This window comes from Megascapheus bottae, chromosome 2, assembly GCF_031878675.1.
Source record: "Megascapheus bottae isolate mThoBot1 chromosome 2, mThoBot2.hap1, whole genome shotgun sequence".
Taxonomy (NCBI): Eukaryota; Metazoa; Chordata; class Mammalia; order Rodentia; family Geomyidae; genus Megascapheus; species Megascapheus bottae.
In genome coordinates this window covers 93,362,606-93,385,270 of record NC_143510.1, presented here as the reverse complement: position 1 = coordinate 93,385,270, position 22,665 = coordinate 93,362,606, and the positions used below count along the sequence as shown (strand labels likewise).

At 52.0% G+C, this 22,665-nt stretch overlaps 1 protein-coding gene across 1 annotated transcript in view; it reads left to right on the top strand.

The window, feature by feature from the left end:
* Window positions 1-22,665, top strand: part of Efcab6 (EF-hand calcium binding domain 6) — a 153,747-nt gene that overhangs the window by 117,281 nt on the left and 13,801 nt on the right. Inside the window, exons 25-27 of the mRNA XM_090328864.1 lie at window positions 3,701-3,856; window positions 7,841-8,051; window positions 10,708-10,899. Of these exons, the coding sequence (XP_090184990.1) occupies window positions 3,701-3,856; window positions 7,841-8,051; window positions 10,708-10,899 (559 nt within the window). The remainder of the gene's footprint in view (window positions 1-3,700; window positions 3,857-7,840; window positions 8,052-10,707; window positions 10,900-22,665) is intronic.

Here is a 22,665-nt window from a genome sequence, read left to right as displayed (position 1 = left end):
GGATAGATGGATGGATGGATGGGTGGGTGGGTGGATGGATGGATGTGTGGATGGATGTGTGGATGGATAGATGGATGGATGGATGGATGGATGGATGGATAGGTGGGTGGGTGGGTAGATGGATGTGTGGATGGATGGATGGATGGATGGATGCGTGGATGTGTGGATGGGTGGATGGATGGATGGATGGATGGATGGATGGATGGATGGATGTGTGAATAGGTGGATGGATGGATGTGTGGATGGATGGATGTGTGGATGGATGTGTGGATGGATGGATGTGTGGATGGATGGATAGATGGATGGATGGATGGATGGATGGGTGGGTGGATGGATGGATGGAGGGGTGGAGAGGTAGATAGATGGATGGCTGGGCTGATGAAGTGAAGTGTGTTTTGAGGGAATATGCTGGGGCGTGTGCCTGGGAACGCCAGGAAGTGTTTCTCATGAAGGACCAGTGTGCAGAACTGTGTATGCAGGCAGGCAGAATGACATCCAGTTACGTGCATCTGTCTGCAAGGACCCGGAGATGCTGTGTGAGAGGCAGCCATTGCATGTGATGAGGCGTGGTACTTGTGATTTTCTGTGTTGGAAGCTCTCCCTGTCATATTTGTAGCACCCACAACACAGAACACAATTATGCTATGAGTGATGTGGCCATAGAATAAGCAGACAGGTAAGCCCCACTGCCACGTACACAGGTCCACATGTGTGGCTCTGCCATGGCTCCCCACCTGCCCACGTAATCAAAACCACAGAGTCAGATTTGTCACGTGTCACAGGTTCTGCACATGTGACTGTCGTGGCTCCCTTTTGTCCATCTGTCCCCCCCCCCCCCGTCATTCCAAATAGGACTCAGAGTGCCTGGATGAGTTGTTGTTAAAGAATCCCCCAAAGAACACCAAGGACAAGGAGAAGAGACACAATAATGAAGTAGGGTTTAAGAGGAAAGCCACTGGCATGCACCCCTGAATTATGTCTAAGCTACTGAGTCACAGAGCTAGAGGGAGGGGAATTGAGTTTGTGAAATTCGTCATAAAATGTGTGCTCAATCAGTATAAATCAAATATGCTGTAAAACTGATGAAGAAGTGGAATTTATCTTCGGCAGACAGGGCTGGCCTCATTACCCACTCCTGTCCTCAGCTCGTCTCTCCCGCCCGGTGCGGATCATGAGGATCTGTGGGGAGGCCTCCTGCCTCCATGCTCCCACACAAGGCGCGCACCACCAGTTCTGGGGGCTGTGGGGAGCTCTGGCAGAGCCAGAGCTGAAGAGCTGCATCCCACCACTCGTAACCGGCGGGCTCGGCTTGTGAGCTCACACTGTCACAACCTGCTCACGTACCGCACGTGGCTGGCTTCTATTTTCTTCAAAGTCGGGAATTCCCTTTGCGACATGCTTGTTGGGCAGTTCACTGTCAGCAGGTCTTTGAGGCTACCCCAAACCCCCAAATCCAGGGTATCTTTTAGGTTCTTCTATGTCCTCAAATGCAGGTCTATTGCAAGATGGAAGTCAGGATGATTTAAGAGATGGACGTTTCCATTTGTCCTTTGAATCTGAGAGTGTCCCAAATATACTTTAAAAATATACTTTTCAGACTTTTTTCCAGGCTTCTTTTCCTAGTGCCTGAGCAGAGGATTGAGGATCAGAATAGCCACGTGTTACAGGCTGGTTCTAGAATGCACATGGAGAGGGATTGAGAGCAAACCCCGCAGACGCCTGGTGTGGGCAGGCAGTGAGCAGGAGAGCCCAGTGGCCTTGCTGCTGGCTGAGGCCGTGTCCTCCTCTGGTTCTCCATGCAGACTGAGAGCCCGACGAGGCCCTTGAGCAGCTGTGTGTTGTGGACTAACACCGTCTCTGTGTGGCAGTGGGCTGTGATCTGTGCTCCAGGCCTCATTCACATGGTGCACATATCTACTCTGAAAGCAAGATGATTACTGCCTTGAAGCCAGCCCAAGAAATGCTGAATGTTTCAATTCTCGAAAAATATCTATCCCCCCCCGGAAATGTGACTTTTCTCCCCGACTTCACTTGCTTCCATTTTGAAGGATTATGTATCCACTGTTGGTTACACCCTGTGACTGGACTCATCACACCAGGAAGAGCGCCTGAAGGCCAGGCCGTGGGGACAGGATAAGGGGCCCAGAGTTGGATGAGCAGTTCTGAGCCAGAGGCCACAAGGGAAATGTCCACATGAATCTACTCCTGTCTGCCCCGCCCATCCACGTTACCACCTTATTTTGCCCCTCCTCGGGTTCTGCTTTCACTGTTTCAATAATTGTGTTTTCCAGACTTGCTCTGTAGACGGTCCTGTCCCACATATATCTATCTACAAGCACAGGGAGGGACCAGGACAGCTATAGGGATAAGCCACTAAGCCCTTCTTTTCCCTGAGGATGGCCCCAGAGCCCACAAAGCCCACGTGGCATCTGGGCCCTGTAGGCAGGCCTTGGCCTCCATGGAGTGGAAGAGCTGAACTTAGAGAAGCTACACTCAATCTCTGCAGGTCAGAGATCAAATGCAAGGCTATTCAGAGTTCACAACCTCTATACCCTCTCATTCCACTAGCAGAAGTGGACGAATTTTCCTGAATCAAATCACAGAGGCTTGAGTAGTCTGCGGGAAAATCAACCCCACAGCCAGGAAGCAGGCACAGCTCTGGGCACCCCACAAGGTGAAGACTGGTCCTCGGGCAGGGCTAGCCTGTCTTCTATCTGCCACATGGGCTTGGTACACGAAAAGATGCCATTTTAGACCATCGTAGCTGGGGGCTGGTGCCTCACGCCTGTCATCCTAGCTGCTCAGGAGGCTGAGACCCGAGGATCGTGGTTCAAAGACTGCCTGAGTAGGAAAGACCATGAGACGCTCATCTTCAGTAAATCAGCAAAGAGCTGGGAGTGGAGCTATGACTCAAGTGGTAGAGTGCCAACCTTGAGCACAAAACCTCAGGGACGGCACCCAAACCCTGAGTTCAGTGCACGTGGAGGAGGCAGCCAGGCCCCTGTCTTGCCTGCTGGGGCACACAGTAATGCTGCACCTGCTCCAAGATGGGGCACTCCCGCATGCTCCCTGACTCCTCCTCTCCTCTGCTCTTACCGGAGGGCTGGGCACTGGCGCCCTGGGGCCCTTGGCAGTTTTCCCTGCAGGTGCCTCAATCCCCAGTCTTTGCTCAGGGATGCCAGGCCCAGAAAAGCCCACTTGTACCCTCCATGCCTTACCAGGTGTCTGTCTCCCTCTCTGGCTCTTCTCCTTTCCCAGCAATGCATGTGCGCTAAGTATTCTCAATATCTGCCACCTAATGTCACTTCCCCTAGGGATGCCGGCTTGAGTCCTACAGGTGCCAGTGCCCGAGCACTCGAGACAGGTGCTGCATGCCCAGCAAGGTTTGCAGAGCGGGAGGGCGTTGGTCCTCTGCCTCAAGAATCGCTCTTTATTTTAAGTCCTTGGTTCCATTTTTACGTTGCCAACCTTAGTAAAACGACAAGGTTGTAATTTCTCTAATGTAATTTTGATAATAATAACAGTGGTAATAAGGCATTATAGACATTTTTCTGGGATACTTCTTCATAAAAATGTTCCACCAAGCCTGAGAATCCTCCGGGTGGGCCGTCGAGGCAGCCATGGAGGCCTCACAGCACATGTTCTGGGGAAGTCGCTGGTTCTCTGGGTTTGGGGTATCTGAAGCATTTTCTCTTTTCAGGGATAAGCTTATGGAACATTATAAAGAGATCAGCAAAGCTCTCAGCACACAGGACAAAGTCAGAACTGGCTGCATATCCCTCTCCAGGCTGCAGCGGCTGCTGCAGGACTGCGGCTGCCCTCTGAAGGAAGAGGAGCTCATCCAGCTTCTCAGCAGGTTGTCTGTGTGTGTGTGTGTGTGTGTGTGTGTGTGTGTGTGTGTGTGTGTGTCTGTGTCTGTGTGTGTCTGTGTCTGTGTGCACAGTCATGTGCGTACCAATACATGTGTGCCAGTACTGGGGCTTGGACTCAGGACCTCCCACTCTTAGGTTTTTCCTCAATTCTAAAGCTGTGCTTCTTGAGTCACAGCTGTATTTCGTGCCAGTTATTTTAAGAGCCTCTGGACTTCGATGTCCAGAGTGGCTTTGAACCACGGTCCTCAGGTGTCAGCCTCCAGAGTAGCTAAGATTACAGGACTGAGCCACCAGTGCCTAGTTCGCCCAGTTTGTTGGTTGTTTTAGGGAAAGTCCATTTCCCTGGGCTGTAAGATCTCTGGCTGTCAGCTGCCCCTGGGCTTTCTGGCTCATTCAAGCAGCCTTTGACAAAAGGTGAGCTGAGTGCCTCCTGCTGGCCCTGGTGGACAAAAGCAAAAGGAGCCGCGTATCAAGTGCCCTGGGCGGGGCTGTTGCTCAGAGCTAAGGTGTGCAAGGTGCTGGTTCTATGCTCTATTCCCAGGAGTGCAAAAATAAACAAGCAAAACTAGCCTATTTCTCCTTGTCACTGCTATTGTTTTCACCCCCAGAGTCTTAACTTCCAGTGCTGCAACCGGCTTTCAGAATTGAATGTCCCCATTCTTAGTGACAAGCTTATGCCGCTCCATTGATTTTTGCTTGTGTCCGCAGACTTCCCGCTAGGAAGAAGTGGCTAGATATCCAGGGTCCTGTCTAGCCTAGTAGCAGTGATTACGAGTGTGAGCCCCCGGTGCCGGCACCAATCACCTTCTTAACTATTTCCTATACCTGAGGTCACTCCTCAGTGCTGCTTTACAACTGTCCTTCGTGTTCAGTGCATTTCTCAGAAATCTGCTAACAGTGCAGTGAGCTGCTGAGAGCAGCTTAAAGACGGTGGCTGGGGACGCTGGCCTGGGTCAGCCTCGGGGCTTAGGGCTGTCAGTATCTCAGCTTCACACGGGGGCTGGGCAGATCCTCCAGAGAGTAGAGTTAACAATAAAATACAGAATTTCCAGTTAAATATGAACTTCCAAAAAGTAATAGTTTATAGTATGAATATCGTTTTTACAGTAGTTAGAATATAGTTACAAGCCCTACAACTGACAAAAAAATGTAACTATATCCTAAATACTGTAAAAACCATACTGGCTGACTTTGAACTGTGATCCTCAGTTCTCAGCCTCCTGAGTAGCTAGGATTACAGGCGTGAGCCACCCTGCCCAGCTATACTTCTGTTTTTAAACACACACACACACACACACACACACACACACACACACACACACACACACAGTTACCTAAAATTCTGTGACTGGGTACAAGTTTGCTGTGCTTATTTGTTCAATCACAGAACTGGCAGCCAAGAAGAGAGGACTCTGGGAGGATTGTGACAGAATTGGTGTGACACTAAATAGTTTCACAGGCTCTAGACCGTAGGTCAGCTTTCTTCTTTTGACACTAATTGCGTCCCACTCTCTTCTTTCCCACATGGCTTCTGAAATGCTATGTAGTTTTTATCTTTGTTCCTCTGGCTTGTTTCAACATCTTTCTCTCCGTCACTGGTTCTCTGGGTGTCCATAGAAACAACTTCAGAACGTGTGTTTCTGCAAGCTGGGGGATCTGGGAGACAGGATGGGTGATCCCTTCCCTTCTGCTCGATGACGGGACGGCACCGATGGCTTCTCCTCAGCTCGGATAGGTCTACGGGGCTCTCTTCCTTGGGAAGTGGTGGAAGGCTCTGGGAATGTGCCACGTGCTTACGCTTCCCTGCCCTCACCGCAGTGTGAGGGGATCCTAGCCAGGTTTCTCCCCCGTGGGAAGCTGCAGAGCTCCTGGAGGCTGAGCCGCCGCCTCATAGGCAGCCTACGACCCTCACGTGTTCCCACAGCTCCTGCTCCAGAACAGACGCCGGCTGCGAGTGTCAAGTGGTGCCTTTCCTCCCCAGACTCCAGCGTTCCTTCCTCTGGAAGCTCAGGGCTTTGCTGACTTCCAGGGAGGCCGGAGATGTTTGAGCAGCTTTACTGTAGGCTATTGGAGCAGTAACCCTGCTAAGTTCCATGACCCTTTACCTCCACCTCACATCTTTTTATCTCTTGATTCTTTCTTCTCTTGCTGGAGCCCTTCTTTAAGTAATTTTCTAGTAAATTGTTTCGAGTTCTTTTGGGTCTGAATTATTTTTCCTGTGTTTTTTCCCACACAACTTATCTGAGTCTATCATCCTGGGGCAAGGAGGAAGATATTGTTCTATTGTGCTCAAACTAGGAGAAGGCCAACCCCGATGTGTGTCCACGTATGCAGGCATGTGCACGCGTGTGTGTGTGTGTGTGTGTGTGTGTGTGTGTGCACGCGCGCGTGCAGGGACCAGGAGGGCCCATCTTCAAATGCTGATATGTTCCCTTGTCCCTAAGCAGGGTCTCTTCTCCCTGAATGCATCTCCAGCTGAATAAGAATTCATATGCATTCAATGAATAAATCATGGGGAAAAGCAGCAGCTAAATAATTAACAAGGGATTATAAGAGAGGCTGTGAAAACAGTCAGGCTGGTACTTCCGCAAACAGCAACAAAGGAACGGGAATTTCTGTGGTCCACCTGTCATGGGGTGATCAACTTTTTTACACACTGAAACCTTAATAAGGATCCATTGCTCAGTCTCTTGTCTCTTCTCAAAGACCTCTTGATGATAAGAGTCCCAGCTAGTGGTAATTATATGTAGATTATGCTTTTCTCACTCCAAAATAGACTTTTCTAAATACTACTGAGATTTGCATATGCATTTGATGTTATTACTACATTTTAATACCACACTGGCAATTCAGCCCACAGATGAAAAGTACTGATTGTCCTCTTCCTCCATACCCACCACGCAGGGCGGCAGGCCCAGGCCCTGCCAGGCGGTGCTGCAGCTGCATCACACGGAAGCTAAGCTTTGGGCTTCTCTTGTTTGTTCTGGTCCTTGAAACAAGGTCTCACTATATAGCCCAGGTTGGTCTTGAACTTGCAGTCCTCCTGCCTTTCAGTCGTGTCACACCATGCTGATGTGTCTTGTCCTCCTTGGAGTCACTGGAAGATTCTCTCTTGGGTCTACCAGGGACCCTTCGGGTCTGTTCTGACCTCATGTACTGTCCAGCTGAGGAACCATAAATGCCTCAAGAATGCAAGTTCTAAATGTGTGAACTTTACAGGCAGTGAAACTCTACTTTGAATCTCTTGGCGTCTTCTATACATGCGCTCTGTATTTCTAAGGTCCTGCAGGACCTGAAGGCACTGGAATGGGCGCACAGGGAGGGCCTTCTTGTGTGGGTGCGAGCTGCCATAGCGTTTTTCCTTGAGGAAACATTGCTAGACGGTCATTGTACAAAGGTCTTTGGAGAGCTTTGGGCTTCCCCACTTCATTTCAACCCCACTTGAGGAAAGAAATGAGTATTCTCTTTGTTCTCTGCCAACCATCCCTTCTTTTTAAGTCGCAGGGCCAGCCCTTGTTGTTAATTAAGCTTTTGCTTGACTTTCCTGCTCACACCTTCTGCTTACCACTTGAGCCACATCTCCATGCTGGCTTTCTTGCTGGTTATTCTGGAGATGAAGTTTCTTGGACATGTCTGCCGCAATGCTATCCTCAAACAGGATCCTCCAGGTCTCAGCCTCCCGCATAGCTGGAATTCTGGGCCCCTGGCACCTGACTGTGTCAGCTGACAGGCCTCAGACCGTCAAGACAGAGCACTGGGGACCCACCCTCACTTCTGCACCAGTCCTCTTGTTTGCTGTGGTCGCAGGGTCACTGTGCGCCTGGGACAGGGCTTCCGTGGCGTGAGTGCACCACAGCTCCAGGACCGTGTCTTACACCACTCATTTTCTCCATACTCTTTTTTGACTGTTTGTTGAAGGAGCAAGTGATAGGTTTCTTAATTAATCTGTTGTTTTCTTTGTGGGGAAGCCTGGGGGTTAACGTGAATGATAACTCCCTCAACTACCTGGACTTCCTGAAAGCCCTGGAGAGCAGCACGGTGACTAGAGATGAGCCCAAGGAGAAGGAAGACCGTGGCCCCGCCGCCACTGCCTCCATCGATTTCTCCACACTGAGCCCAGATGAGATCGTGAAGAGCATCCAGTGTCTGGTCAGGTGCTCCCAGCAGCCCTTGTTCCAGGTACGGCAGACCCCACACCAGGTTTTGCAATGGAAGCCCATCTCTGTCCATCAGAATCGCTACCCAGCCCCTCTTCCAGGGCCTGTCCCTAGCCTCCCCCATTCACCTGTACAGTATAGATAGGCTTGACTTGGGTTGGGGGGATGGGGCATGCCAATACTAGGACTTGAACTCAAAGACTTGAATTCTCACTTGTTTTTTTTTTTGCTCAAGGCTGGTATTCTACCACTTGAGCTACACCTCTGCATCCAGCTTTTTGTTGATCCGTTGGAGATAAGAGTCTCCAAGACTGGAGTCAGGGGTTTGGCCTGGTGATAGAGTGCTTGCCTCGCATACAGTAAGACCTGGATTCAGATCCCTTGGTACATACATAGAAAAAGCCGGAAGTGGTACTTGGCTCAAGCGGTAGAGCCAAGGACAGTGCCTGGGCCCTGAGTTCAAGCCCAGACTAGCAAAAAAAAAAATCTCTAAGACCTTCCTGCTGGTGAAAGAATCTGAGGGCATGAGTAGGCAGCAGAGACAGGCTTGTGTGGGAAGGAAGATGCGCCCTCCCTCCTGTCCAGACTCCAGGCCCAGGCGCAGGCCTGTGCGTCCGCAGCCTCCTTGGGCCTCTTTACCAGCTGTGGCTTGTCAGGACAGGTGGCTTTCATCTTGGGCTTTAAGAGGTGCACTCCGGAGCCCGCGTGGGAGGGATTCATGGGAGATAAGCAGAGAGCAGCCAGCGGAACTGGGCCTCTGTCCCGAGAGCAGACACGGTCAGGATCTAGGCTGCACACGTGCACGGTGTGGACATGGCAGGCCCAGGGGAGACAGCGGGACAGTGGGGGCCTCCACACCCACCAAAGGAAGCTGACGAGCTCACGTCCTCACGGACCAGGAGTGGAGGGACATGGTGGCCACAGCCATCCAGGGAGCGCAGCTCCTCCCACCCCGCTGGCCACGAGCAGCAAGCCTGCCCAGCTGGCCAGACCCTGTCACAAGAGTCTCCTGACCTGTGCCAGCACACCCGCCACAGCTCCCAGAGCACTGTGCACACAGTGTGTCATGGTCGGCACGGCCTCGCCACCTTCTGAACAGAAGTGGCGCCATTGGCCTCTGTCGGGTGTTTTTCAAGCTGGGGTTTGGGGGAGGATGGAGGAGGGAAGGAGCAGGAGAGGGAGGAGCGTGACTGTGGGATGGCCGTCCAAGAGGACGTGGACATGTGGGCATTGCGTGTGTGCTGCCGGTGCCATGTGCATCATGTGTCTGAAGCATGTCAGCCCCTTGCAATAACAGAGCGTTTTGCAGATTTTGAAGATTTGCACTTTAGTTTTCACGCCTGCACTGCAGCCTGGCAGGTTGGGTTTGCACACGCAGCTGGCAGGCTCCTGTGGCCAGAGAGAGCCTCAAGCACAACATTTGCAGCACATCTGCCTTTGCCTGCCCTGTAGCACAGCTGTGCTGATTGCGACCTAGGTCTCCCAGTGGCCATGCCCACTGTGTGCCAGTGGTTCGTCCCAAAGGCTGGCAGCCTCACAGCCATGCTGAGCCCAGGCCCTTTGTGGGGCCCAGGCTGACATCCAGGGAGGTCATGGCATAGAATGGACAGCAGGGCCTGATGGAAGACTCAGTCCTGACCCAGGGCCCCACCTTTCCCACCGCCCGCCTTTGCCCATGGGCATTTCAGGGTTGGGTTGGTTGCTCCTGCACCATGCCCTGGGGGAACCTAACCAGTCCAGGGTGAGGATTCGCCACAAAGGAGTTTGGTTTGGAATTTCCAGGTACATTAAATTCTTATTTTAAGAAATCTTAATCTGCCACTTGATACAGATTTCCTTGTATAATAAAAAATGATTTTTTGACACATGGAAAAAAATGTGTGTTCTTTTTATAGGACGTTTTTGCACTTTCCCAGTTTGACTACTGAGCACTGACAAGTTCCTGGGGTAGACCCAGCCCCACCTCCCAGCACAGACCCTCTCCCCACGCCAGGCCACTCAGCCATGCCAGTGTCACAGCCAGGGCTGTAGGGAAAGCGCCAGGTTCCAGGGCCAAACCCATGCCCAGGGAGCCCAGCACTTCTTGCTGCCAGTCCCTCCTGGTGAGAGGAGACGGAGGCTACTGGTGGAGGGGCGCCCTGTCCCACCCCTGTCCCTCTATACGCCGCCTACAGTGTGCTCAGAGAAGGCACCTCTCCTCTCTCTCACCAGTGATCTCACCTCCATCCCTCCTTTCCCCTCACTCACCTCCATCTCCTCCCCCACCCCCCAGCTTATCTCTCTCTTCCAAGGCTCTCTAAGGTTCTGACGAAGCTTGTTGTCTTCGTGGTCTTAGCCCTCTAATGAAGATGTGTTTATTTAGCAATGCAGAATTTACAAAGACTATATTTACTCGTGTTGTGATTCCAGCACCAGGTTCTAGTTTTTTTGCTCAAGGCTAGTGCTCTACCACTTGAGCCACAGTTCTACTTCTGGTTTTGGCTGATTAATTAGAAGAGTCTTAGGGACTCTCCAGCTTGTTTTGAACCTGAGTAACTGGGATTGCAGGCATGAGCCACCAGTACCCAGCTACAAAGGACTTTTACATAGAGATCTCACTTTCACTGAGCAGAAATGATACAGAAATGATTTTTAATACTCAGCAGTACATTTGTCATCTTTTTCTTCTATATTTTTAGGCATTTTCTGCCGTGGATAAAGAAGACACTGGGTTTGTGAATGCTACAGACTTCGGGCAAATCCTTAAGGACTTGTGTTACAAGCTTACAGATAATCAGTATCATTATTTTTTGAGGAAATTGAAGATTCATCTTACCCCCTCCATACACTGGAAATACTTCCTCCAGAACTTCAGCTCTTTCACAGAGGAGGTAAGGAATATGGAGAGTTAAGTATGTCTGTGTGAAAAGGAGCTGCAATTGGTTTCTCAAAAATGGGTAATTGGTTAAAAACAGGTCTGATTGACAATTACATCATGTAATTAGCTTATTTTAAATGAAAAAATAGGTTCCAATCCTCCATAGAGCCGTGAAGCCATAAACTTCATCCTGTGGTTTTTCAGAAATTTTTATTGAATACAATTTTTGTTTGTTTTGCCAATGCTGGGGCTTGAACTCAGGGCCTTGGCTCTGTCCCTAAGCTCCTTTGCTCAAGGCTAGTGCGCTCTCACTTTAAGCCACAGCACCACTTCCGGTTGTTGAGTGGGTCACTAGAGGCAAGTCTCATGGGGACTTTTCTGCCTGAGCTGGCTTCGAACTACGATCCTCAGATCTCAGTCTCCTGAGTAGCTAGGATTACAGATGGAAGCCTGGCTGTATCTTGTTTTGTTTTCAAAACAGCTCAGGGGGTGCCTCATGTGGTAGAGTACTGTCCTTCAGGGATAGTGCCTAGGCCCTGAGTTCAAGCCCCAGGACTGGCATGAAAACAAAAACCAGAACCAAAACTGTGTGGGGCTTCCTTCAGTCTGATGAGTTGAGAGAGTTCTGAAGCAGCTGTGGTTCTAGAAGATGATCCTGTGTCCAGACAGGCAAGGCCCACTGCGTTGGCCCTGGCTGTGTCCTGGCTCTCTGGCCCACTTTATACAACTGGCATTATATTGAGTATTGTCTACGCGCTTGTCTTATTGGCTTTAGTTGGTCCTCATACACTGCTATGAAGACAGTCTATTACATGGATCGATCTGGAAAGAGCATGTTACCCATCAGTGACCCTCTTCAGACGACCTGGGCACAGGTCATCTGCTCTCAGTCTCCTCCCCTCAGGCGCTGTGCCCACACCCAGCACACACGGGCGGCTCAGCGTAGAGTTACTATTGGGCTGTAGGCTGCCTACATGTCCCTGAGGGCTGCGCCAATGCACATTCTTCCAAGCTGTGCCCCAGGGTTCCTGGTGCACCTCAGCTTGGCCAGCCCTGCTGGCTCACCCCACTGGTCCTGGTCATTAGCACAAACAAAATGCTCAGAGCCTGTCTGCGTCCAGGGCCATCCATGGCACATCACCTGCAGGGATTCTGATTGCGTAGTAAATACGAGTAGCAAATGCCTTTAGGTCTGTGCGCGCTCTCTCTCTCTCTCTCTCTCTCTCTCTCTCTCTCTCTCTCTCTCTCTCTCTCTCTCTCTCTCTCTCTCTCTCTCTCTCTCTCTCTCTCTGCCAGTCCTAGGGCTTGAACTCAGGGCCTGAGCACTGTCCTTGGGCTTTCCTCAAGACTCTAGTACTCTACCACTTGAGCCATAGCACCACTTCCTGCTTTTATCTATGTATGTGGTACCAAGGAATCAAACCTGGGTTTTCATGCATGCTAGGCAAGCACTCTACCACTAGGCCAAACTCGCAGTCCCAGGTCTGTGCTGTGTCTTTGCTCTTGGTGTATAGTGACCTTCGCTGCATGTATGTGTGTGTATATATGTATGGTGCCTTGCACTCTCCAGGCATGTACTCTTCCACCGAGCTAAATCCCCAGCCCATGGTCTTTGCTACTATTGATGATACCTTTGTGATTTTCAAGATATATTTGGAGAATGCAGGAAAATCTGGAAACGAAAGCAGTGCCATCAGCATTCAGCGAGGCACTGTGTAGATCCTGGCCCAGCATGCACATGTGCCCCTCTCATAAGTCCCTGGGCAGAAGGCAAGGAGGAAGGCAAGACAGACACTCCACCAGAACAGACTCTACACAGGACAGGCAGACTTCATGCAAGACTGACATACTCCATGCAGAACAATCAGACCATGACAGATTCCACACAGGACAGACCGACTCCATGCAGGACTTACAGACTCCTCATGGTCACAGAACCACACGGCCCCCTCAGTGAGGAGGGCAGAGCAGGCCCCGCTCCGAGCTGGTGCTTGTTACACTGTGTAGTCTGGGTCTTGGATTTGCAGAGTGGGGTAGCACTGGATGAGGACTCTGCTGTATGTCACATGGCCGGAAGCTATGACAGCCAGTGGTATCTACCCTACTTCTACCTCTGTAATTTACCTGGCCATGAACACTGCATTGCATATAATTCCATTCTCATCTTTTCAAGCATCACAAAGATGAAATAACCAGAGCCAAAGGATAGAGATATTTTTCTAGTAGCTTGAATCCTATGCAATTGCCATTTTAAAAGTCACAAATGATTGAACCCTGACCATCCACGGGCCTGGAGCCAAGATTTGTCAAGTTGCTTATGTCCATCTTGCACTATTTGGAATGCGCCAGTAACTTCGAAGAGCACTGAAGTTCTGCCTGGGGGCAAGGCGGACACACTGGCAGACAGACTTCCCTCCCACCGCTTTCGTGTAGATCTCCCTGGGGAGGGCGGCAAGAAGGCTGGACTTCCTGTTTAGCACAGGCTTCTCCAAGTCTTTTTGTTTTGCCAGTCCTGGGGCTTTGAACTCAGGGTCTTTCCCCAGGGTAGAGCTCTACCACTTGAGCCACAGCACCACTTCTGGCATTTTCTATATATGTGGTTACCGAGGAATGGAACCCGGGTCTTTGTGCATGCTAGGCAAGCACTCTACCACAAGGCCAAAGGGGCCTGGGCCCCTTTAACGTGTATTTTTTAGTTATATGAAAGCAACATATACCAGTGTAGAAACGCAATTGGAATATGGTGACAGGCCCACCCACCTGTTGAGCCGTCACTGTGGTTGCTGCCACAGCTCGTGTGGGATTCCTCCTGCTGCTGGGGAACCCCTGCCCGCGTGGGCTGCGTGGGGCTGGTCAGGATGAAGTCTGCCCAGACAAGGCCCAATGGGGCCTGGACCTGGGGGTCTCTTATCATACAAGGACTTCTAAGCGCTGGACGATGGCAGATTCCAGAACTTCTCTGGAATGGAGCTGAGTCGTTCCATGTTCCCCCACGTGTGGGCTCCACTCCGAGGATCCCAGCACTCTCTCCACCTCCAGTGTGCGTTTCCTGTGCGAGCACAGCGCCAGGCCCAGCTGCAGGCACACAGGTGTCTGCCAATCTGCCAAGGACCCAGGAGAGAGATATTGGTTCCTGCACCCATCCCAAGCAAGCTCAGGAAGCCTGGCTAGGGGAGACGTGGAGGTGAGGGAGCCAGGATAGCTGGTGACATGTGGGGCTGGGATGGGGACTGGAGCCTGTGTGGATCAGGGCACGTGGCTGGTTTGAGGGTTGCATCCATGGTGGGATGGACTGAGGTGAGAGAATGCTGGAGACTCACAGCAGAGGCATGGGGACAGCTTCGTTATCTGGGGTCTGGCACTGGAGTTCTGTCCTCACAAGAGTCATGGAGTGAGCACGGTGGAGCCCATCCCAGGAGTCACCTTGGACCCCACATCCTGCCTGAGGCAGCAGGGTTAGAAGTGCTCAGAGATGGATGCCCAGGCGAGCTGGGCCCGGGCCCCGGCCAGGGCCAGAGAGGGGGTGTGCCAGGCTGTGCACAACAGTCCCTGTCACCAGAGCCAGGCCAGAGAGGGGGTGTGCAAGGCTGTGCACAACAGTCCCTGTCACCAGAGCCAGGCCAGAGAGGGGGTGTGCAAGGCTGTGCACAACAGTCCCTGTCACCAGAGCCAGGCCAGAGAGGGGGTGTGCCAGGCTGTGCACAACAGTCCCTGTCACCAGGGGCCAGGGCCAGAGAGGGGGTGTGCAAGGCTGTGCACAACAGTCCCTGTCACCAGAGCCAGGGCCAGAGAGGGGGTGTGCAAGGCTGTGCACAACAGTCCCTGTCACCAGAGCCAGGGCCAGAGAGGGGGTGTGCAAGGCTGTGCACAACAGTCCCTGTCACCAGAGCCAGGCCAGAGAGGGGGTGTGCCAGGCTGTGCACAACAGTCCCTGTCACCAGGGGCCAGGGCCAGAGAGGGGGTGTGCAAGGCTGTGCACAACAGTCCCTGTCACCAGAGCCAGGGCCAGAGAGGGGGTGTGCAAGGCTGTGCACAACAGTCCCTGTCACCAGAGCCAGGGCCAGAGAGGGGGTGTGCAAGGCTGTGCACAACAGTCCCTGTCACCAGAGCCAGGGCCAGAGAGGGGGTGTGCAAGGCTGTGCACAACAGTCCCTGTCACCAGAGCCAGGCCACCGTGGGTTCCCTCTCACCCTGTGTGTCTCGCCAGGAAGTGGGGCTGCATCCCTCCCTGCCCACTGTCGTTGTCTCCTTCTGGGCCAAGAAGAAGAATAGTTGGTGGTGGCTGAGCTGGTGACTTTGGGAGTCATGCAGTGTGGCTGGGACGTGAGGTTAGAGGAGAATCACCACTGCCCCACCGTTTAATTCTGGGGCTTCCCTAGAAAGGAAGAGACTTAACCAAGAGTAGGAAGCCGAATGCATCGCCCTGAAGCTCATTAATATGATTCTAGCGCTCTCTTCCCTCTGGGAGATGCAAGGGAGGCAAGTAATTAGAAAGAGACTACCCAAAAGTAATTAAGACAGTGAGCGCTCCCCTGCTAGGCAGGTTCACTGTGAGTGGTCCTAGCCGCAGACCCCAGTCCTGGGAGAGGAAAAGGGGATCACGCTCGAGCCCCGAAGGCTGTGAGTCCATTGAAAGTTTGCAGTCTGACGTCATGGACCCCTCTCCATCCTCAGCTGACTTAGGTCTCCAGACTGTCACCCAGGGGTGCCTGTGGTGTGTGGCCCCCTCCCCACCCCAGTGCAGCTTCCTCCAGCCACCAGAAGCACCCCCAGTCAGCTAGCACTTCTCAGGTGGTGGCTGGCTGCTGCCGGTGTAGACTCTCCCGCCCCAGGTCAGGCTCTCCCAGGGGTGGGCCCTGAGACCCTGCTGGTCGTTCCTCTGCCCAGCGTGCAGATGGGAAGGTGAAGGTGACTGCGTGACTTCAGACACACAGAAGCCAGGCCTGCCCCTGGCCCCCGGATGCTGCCAGCCTTGGTGCAGGCTGGGAAACCACAGGCTGCCAGGCAGCACAGGGTCCTCCCAACTCCACCACGCACAGGGAGCGGCATCTGCCTGCCTTCCATTCCCTCTCACCTCTAGAGAAGCAGACCTGCTTGCTTGTAGAAAGTCACTCATTCCTTTTTAAATTGCCATTTCAGTATCTTCTGTGAATATGAAAATATTGCTCAGTAATGGAATATGTTTAAAGAAACACATGCTTAACCAATGGGACCTCCCCTTACTTAGTATTTATGATAAATACATACATAAGTAAGGTCTGTAAAGTCACTTACTTACGTATTAAATAACTCAAGATCATTTTCCTGCCAGGCAATATGGCTCATGCCTGTAATCCTAGCTGCTCAGGAGGCTGGGTCCTGAGGATTGTGGTGTGAAGCCATCCAGGACAGGAAAATCTGTGAGACTCTCCTTGCCAATTAATCACCAGAAAGTTAGATTTAAGTTATAGAGCGCTGCCTTGAGCAAAGAAAAAAAAACAAAAACAAAAAACGAAGGATGTGAGTACCTGAGTTCAAGCCCCAGTACCAGCACCAAACCACCACAAGATGCTGTTTTTCTTTGAGGGAGAGTTGTGGAATCTGAGGACTCTGCCTCTTAACAGGCGTGGATGGGAGAGAAATGAGGACTGGTGTTCTCCACGGAGAGGCTTGAAGCTCACCAGAATGTGTTTAGTCTTCACGAGCATGGTATTTATTGTATTAGCTGCCACACTTGATTGGTGTTCCTTTCCTTGTAAATGGAGCGAGGGCCCTGTCTCATTAGTGAACACGATGAGGAAATGAAGGCCTGCCTCTCCCGGCAGGGCATCAAGATCACTGGACATAAATTAGCCATGTCGTGCAGGGGGCATCCTGACCTCTCCTGACAGGAGAGCAGCTCTGCGCCCTGGAAGTCCAGCCGTGCCCTGTGGCTCCAGTGTTCTGCACTGTGGAGGCGCTCTATGTGCTGTCTAGACCTGTGGCGAGCAGTGAGGGGGGAACTCGGGGTGTCCTCTGTGGTGCCAGGGGGGGCTCCAAGCCTATGTGAAGGCACACGTGTGCTCTCGGGGCTCATGTGCCAGTGGCGGCCGTCCAGGGAGCAGGAGGCAGGCTCCTCATCCCTCCACTCAGGCCTGGCAGGGGTACACTGGCCATACTGTTGGTGGGGGGATGAGGAGGGGCCATCGGGCCACCCTGGCCCCCACACCCCAGTCTGTCCCCAGAGAGCCTGTGGTGGAGGGAGGGAGGGCGGCCATGACGTCACAGAAGAGCCTCAGCCCGGGCCCCGCCTGCCCCGCCTTGTGCCGCTGTGAAACATGGCACTTGTATATCCTGCCGGTTTCTCCTCACACGCGTCCTGAGCTGTGAAACATGGACACGTCTGCAGCGTGGCCAGTCTAGTGGCTGGGCACTGCCTCGCTCGGTTGGGAAGCAGAAAGGGGCAGCTGCGAGGGAATGGGGCCTGATTGCCGCCGCCGCTGCTGCTTGTAGAGCCAGGAAGGTGGCCATGCCCAGCTGGCTTCTGCCTGACCTCGGTGGGCAGCAGTCCCGGCCCCCTTGACACAGGGCTGTTTCCACCAGAAGCCAGCAAGGTCCAGAGGAGGGTACACCCTGCTGCACCTCTGGCCAGGCTGCCATGGGTGTGGCTGCCGGGCCTCACCCCACTCCCCGGTTCCTGGAGGATGAGCCCTTACCCACCGTGGTGTTCCAGACCCACAACCCACCAGCTCAGCCTCCCCAGCCCACGGTTCCACCAGCCTTCCCTCCATTTTCTTGGTTCCTTGCCTCAGCGGGGTTGGTGCAGAGTCAGCAAGTCCAGGCAAGCCCCCCTCCTTCACCCTCCAGCCCTGATGGAAGCCTTGATCTCCACCAAGAGCAGGCTGCCCCGAGGTGCTGAGGCGGGAGGGCCCGGGGAGCTGGGAGCAGGGAATGGGGGGGCACTTTTCACATGCAGCCTATGCCACAGCTGCTTGTGTTCTGGCTGGACGCCTCCCTTCAGCCTGCAAGCCTTTGCATTCAGCACCCAGGAAGTGTGAGAGCCAACGCCTGGCTTCCAGCCGCCCTAGGGTCCACGCTGGATGTAGGACAGGGAGAGCCCTCCACGGCTCCATCCGTGCCGGTGACTCAGGTGCCACTGAAACTTCCTGAACAAACCAGAAAGTTTCACCTGGCAGTTTGTGCTGCAGCCTGAGTTTGAGTGCCAATCGCTGTCACCTTCTGGTCACCCACAGTCGGTGCGGTCGTCAGAGCCATGGCTGCGAGTCCGTGACTTGAGAGTCTGGGGAAGGAGGATGCCAGCTGCTGCTGTAGCCATGCTCCATAAGTTAGATTGGCCAGTCCCCCGACAGCCTTAAGATGGGGGCTTCATCACCAGTCCTAGTTCACAGGGGAGGAAACAGGCCATGCACGAGAAAGGATCCGAACTCAGATGCCCCAAGATGCAGGCCCCGCATTCTCCCCTGGGACAGGACTGCCAGGTGTCTGTATCCTGGGAGTAACCCGGCCAGTGTGGGCAGAGTCAGCGCCAGCTCACAGCCCTCATTATTATTATTATTATCAGTGGGCTCATGTTAAGTGCCCAGTAATGAGGTGATTACACGGTGTAGAATTTCCCTGGGTGACAGAATTTAACAGTTTCATAAATGACTTCACCTATGAGTTTATTGAATCATTAAAGGGTCCGGGGATGCTGTCCTGTTGCTGTTTTATTTCTCTGTTTTATGACAATTTCACACTATCAAGGGATTTATGAATTGGGTGTTTGTGGAGGGCTTGGCATAGATTCTTTGCTGCCTGACAGAGGTGAACTGTACAGTTACAGAGGAGTAAGACCAGGAGGAAGAAGGGAAGGAGGAGGAGGAAGAGGAAGTAGAAGATGAGGAGAAGGAGGAAGAGGAAGAGGAGGGTGAAGAGGAAGGGGAAAAGGAAGAAGAGGAAGAAGGGAAGGGGGAAGAGGAGGAGGAGGGAAGGAGAGCCTCCCTGGGCAGGTGAGGGAGGCTGGAGGTGCAGCTTGGGTAGTGAATTTGAGATGGCGCCTGGGGAGGCAGAGCGCCTGATTCTCTAGAACAGAGGTTCAAGTCTCTGCTCGGTGAGCAGACCTAGAGGCCTGGGGCCATCTCCTCCATGTCTCTGAGCTCCTGGCTTCCATTTCCAAGTGGGTACCTTGTGTGCTGGTGCCTGTCCCTGATGTGGGCGTGTCCCTGATGTGGGCGTGTCCCTGATGTGGGCGTGGTCCTGCCCTGGGCGTGGTGAGCGAGCATGGCCCTACAGCAGAGCAAGGCTCAGAAATCCCTTGCTGGGAGAGGGTGAGGATCTGTGAAATGCAGAGAAGCCAGCTGCTGCTGAGGTGGACTTGACTTGATTCCAGAGAGGTTCTGTAATCTTTAGGTCTGCCATGGTTCAATGCCCAGAAGTCCTTGTACAACAAGAGACCCCAGGTCGAGGCACCGTGAGACCCAGAATGGCTCCTGGAGGTCCGGTGTTCGCGCCTTGCTTGGCAGACTTCACCTTGACTATCCCCCTGCAGCTAGGGAGGGGTAGCTGAGGGGCGTGGCTGCCCAGCAGACGCCACCTTGCGGCGTCCTCACCCAGGATGTGGGCTCTGGGCAGAGGCCGGATGACACAGGCCTGAGGGTTCTGCACCAGCTTCCACTATTTTCATCTGCAATTTTACATGCGCTCTCTCTCTCTCTCTCTCTCTCTCTCTTGACAGGCAGATTTGCTACTGTTGTTATTTTTAGCATTCATTTATTCACTGTAAATACAAATGAAGATACAGTACAATTAATTTCTTTGCTAATCAAAATATTTGATCAAATGAAGCAATTTTTCAATTCTTAGGACTAATTACACCTTTCTCTAAAGAGAAGTGAAAGAATTCTTCACTGAGTATTTCTAATTAGGATTTTTTGCTACCTGCTGAGTTCCTATTCTGCATGAAGTTTCACAGATTATTTTTCCCCTCCTCCTGTAAGGAATCTTGATTAAAAAACTGTGCGGTTCTCACCCTGCCTAGCCAAAGCATGCTGACTGCTGCATGAATCATGCACCTGATGGCCTCTAAATTAACATGGCTCTGATCCCTGCCTTCCTGCCTTCCTGCCTTCTTCCTCAGACCACTTGAGTCTCAGAGACTTTCCTGCTTCGGCTGACACCGAGCTGCAGTGCTCCAATCTCAGCCTCCTAAGCAGATGGATTGCAGGCATGAGGCACCGGGCCCAACCTTTTAAAAATTGTTACTATAAAAACGTTGTACGGAGAGTCAGTTATGTAAGCCAGGGAGAGTATATTTCTTTTTTTGACAGTCGCCATTTCCAGTTTTTACCTGTTCCCACAATTTGTGGCTCATTTTTAACAGTGTCTATGAGTGCCACTGCTGCATTTTCTTCACCCTTTGTCCCTTCATTTCTGCGCCACCCTCACCTGCTGAGGACAGGTAAATGAACAGACACAACAAAAGAAAACAGAGCTGCAACAAAGGAAAAAGTCTCGTTTCCATTTTCTGGAGTTCATTTTGGTAACTACTATTCTATATGGTCACAGGCATTGTGTTTGTGTGCCTCCCCGAAGAGCGCCCCGCTTTGGTCTCCCTGTGTGTGGATACCTAGAGTCCTGTAGATAGTTGTATTTTTAACTTGACACCTGGAACAGGCTGTGCTGACCCACCTCACGTTCTGGCATTCTCCGGCAACTGCCATCGTGAATACACAGGAGAACGCCAAGTGTCCATTTCCAGGTCTGCTGCTGACCTAAAAGCTACCACTGCTGAGCTGCCTCCTTTCTCTCTTATTCTAAGCTCAGCTCCCTTCATTGCTTCCTGCTTAGAGACACGACTTGGACTTTCTTAGTGAGACCAGAGCTGAATCAGTCAACTATGGCTGTGTAACAAACAACTCTGGGTACAAAAGGCAGCATTACTAAACCTGTCCCTCGGCCCCAGCATCCATGTAAGACGACCGCTCGTTTTTGCAGGTGCTTTGTAAGTCTGTGGTCACGTGGCCTTCATTGAATACTTTTCAGAAGAAACCATCTTTTGAATCTGGATCTCTTCCTAGGCTCTAAATGTGAAGCCCAGTGCTCTCCTGATCCTGGGCTCTGGGCAGCTCCGGCAGCTCTGTGCCACTAAGCGGAGAGGTTCAGTACATCAAGTGCGCTCAGTACTAAATAGTGCTTGTACCAGTACTGGGGCTTGAACTCAGAGCCTCACACTCTTCAGAAGAAAAGAGAAGGAAGAGGAGGGGGAGCAGGAGGAGGAGGAGGGGGAGCAGGAGGAGGAGGAGGGGGAGCAGGAGGAGGAGGCGGCTGGTGCTCTAGTACTTGAGCCATACCTTTGCTTCTGGCTTTTTTGGTGGTTAGTTGGAGATAAGAGTCTCTCGGACTTTCAAATCAGGGCACCTTCTGAGCAGCTGGGATCACGGGCATGACCTCCTATGGCCGGGGAACCAGATGTACTTGAGCGGCTTTTCATTTTACAGCGGGGCCACGTCCCACACCCCATTCCAGCTCCTCAAAGGGAGGGGCTGCAGGAGTGAGAATTCAGGCTGTTGACCCAGGGCTGGGCTGCGCATAGCCTACAGACAGCTTTTTGAGCACAGGGAACCTGCAGGATGACCAGACACACGGGGCCCCGTGAGCCCTGGTGGACACGCCTGTCCATCCCACCGCTTGCCCTTGGCTTCATCTCCTCTCTCCAGGTTTAGGGTGGATAAGGAAGCTTTGGCGCTTTGCTCTCCTCGGCCCCTGTCAGCAAGGGCAGGGGCCAGGGCAGCCAGGACGGGCCAGTTCCGGCTGGTCCCCACAGTGTGACTGCTGGCCGCAGGACAGGCCCTGGTGCACGGAGATGCGGTCATCTATTGATTCTCAACACCAAACAGCTGCGCCGTCTGGAGATGTCCTGTTTGTTTGACCGTTCTCATGTTAGATGTTAGTCAGGTTTTTTTTAATTAACCTTACATTTAAAATTACGTTTTTAATATCTCTGAAAAGGGACTTGAACATGTCAGATCCATGAGTTAGATGAATCCTAGGGAACTGAGCTAAGAACCCACTGGGCTTTCTTTGTGGAGAGATTCTCCATTACCATCTCGGTGTAGCTGTTTGCTTTAGATATGTTTTAATAATTGGTATCCTGATGGCTCAACGTTGGTAGTTTGATTCCCTAGAACTCTATCTTTAACAGATTTTCTGTTGAAAAGTTGGTAGAAGTTTGGGTAGTATTCCCTTCTAATGTTCAGGATTCCATTTTTATTTGTTGTGATACCCTTTTTATTAAGTTTATTCGGGTGATTTCTCATTTTGGTGAGGTTGGCTATAGACTTATTTTTATCTTTTTGAAGAATTGGCTTTTTTTTTTTGGTTGTTTCTGTATACGGTTCTTTCAGTCTCTAGTTCATTGATTTCTGCTCTAATTTCTTTCTGCCTTCTGGCTTTGGGTCTGGCTTGATCTTGCTTTTGTAATAACTTTTAAGGTGCCTCATTGGGGCGTTAATTGGGGATCTCTCTGTTTTATTGGTGTTGGGTCTCAAAGCTGTAAACTTTCTTCTTAGGGTAAGAAAGCAAGAAGCAAGGAGTCAGAGAAAATAAACAATAGAGAAAATGAGCAGGGAACCAGGTAGAGGGTATGGACTAGGACTGCAAAGATGGATGCTTTGTACAAACACCTGAGGGAAGAGTAGGAATCATGGATGAGAAGGCCCTGAGGCAGAGCACGGAACCCTTGGCTCTGAGCAGCGTGAGCAAGGCAGAGTCACAGAGTGAGGTCACAGTGCACCCAGGTGTGTCACTGCGAGGCTCTGCCTGT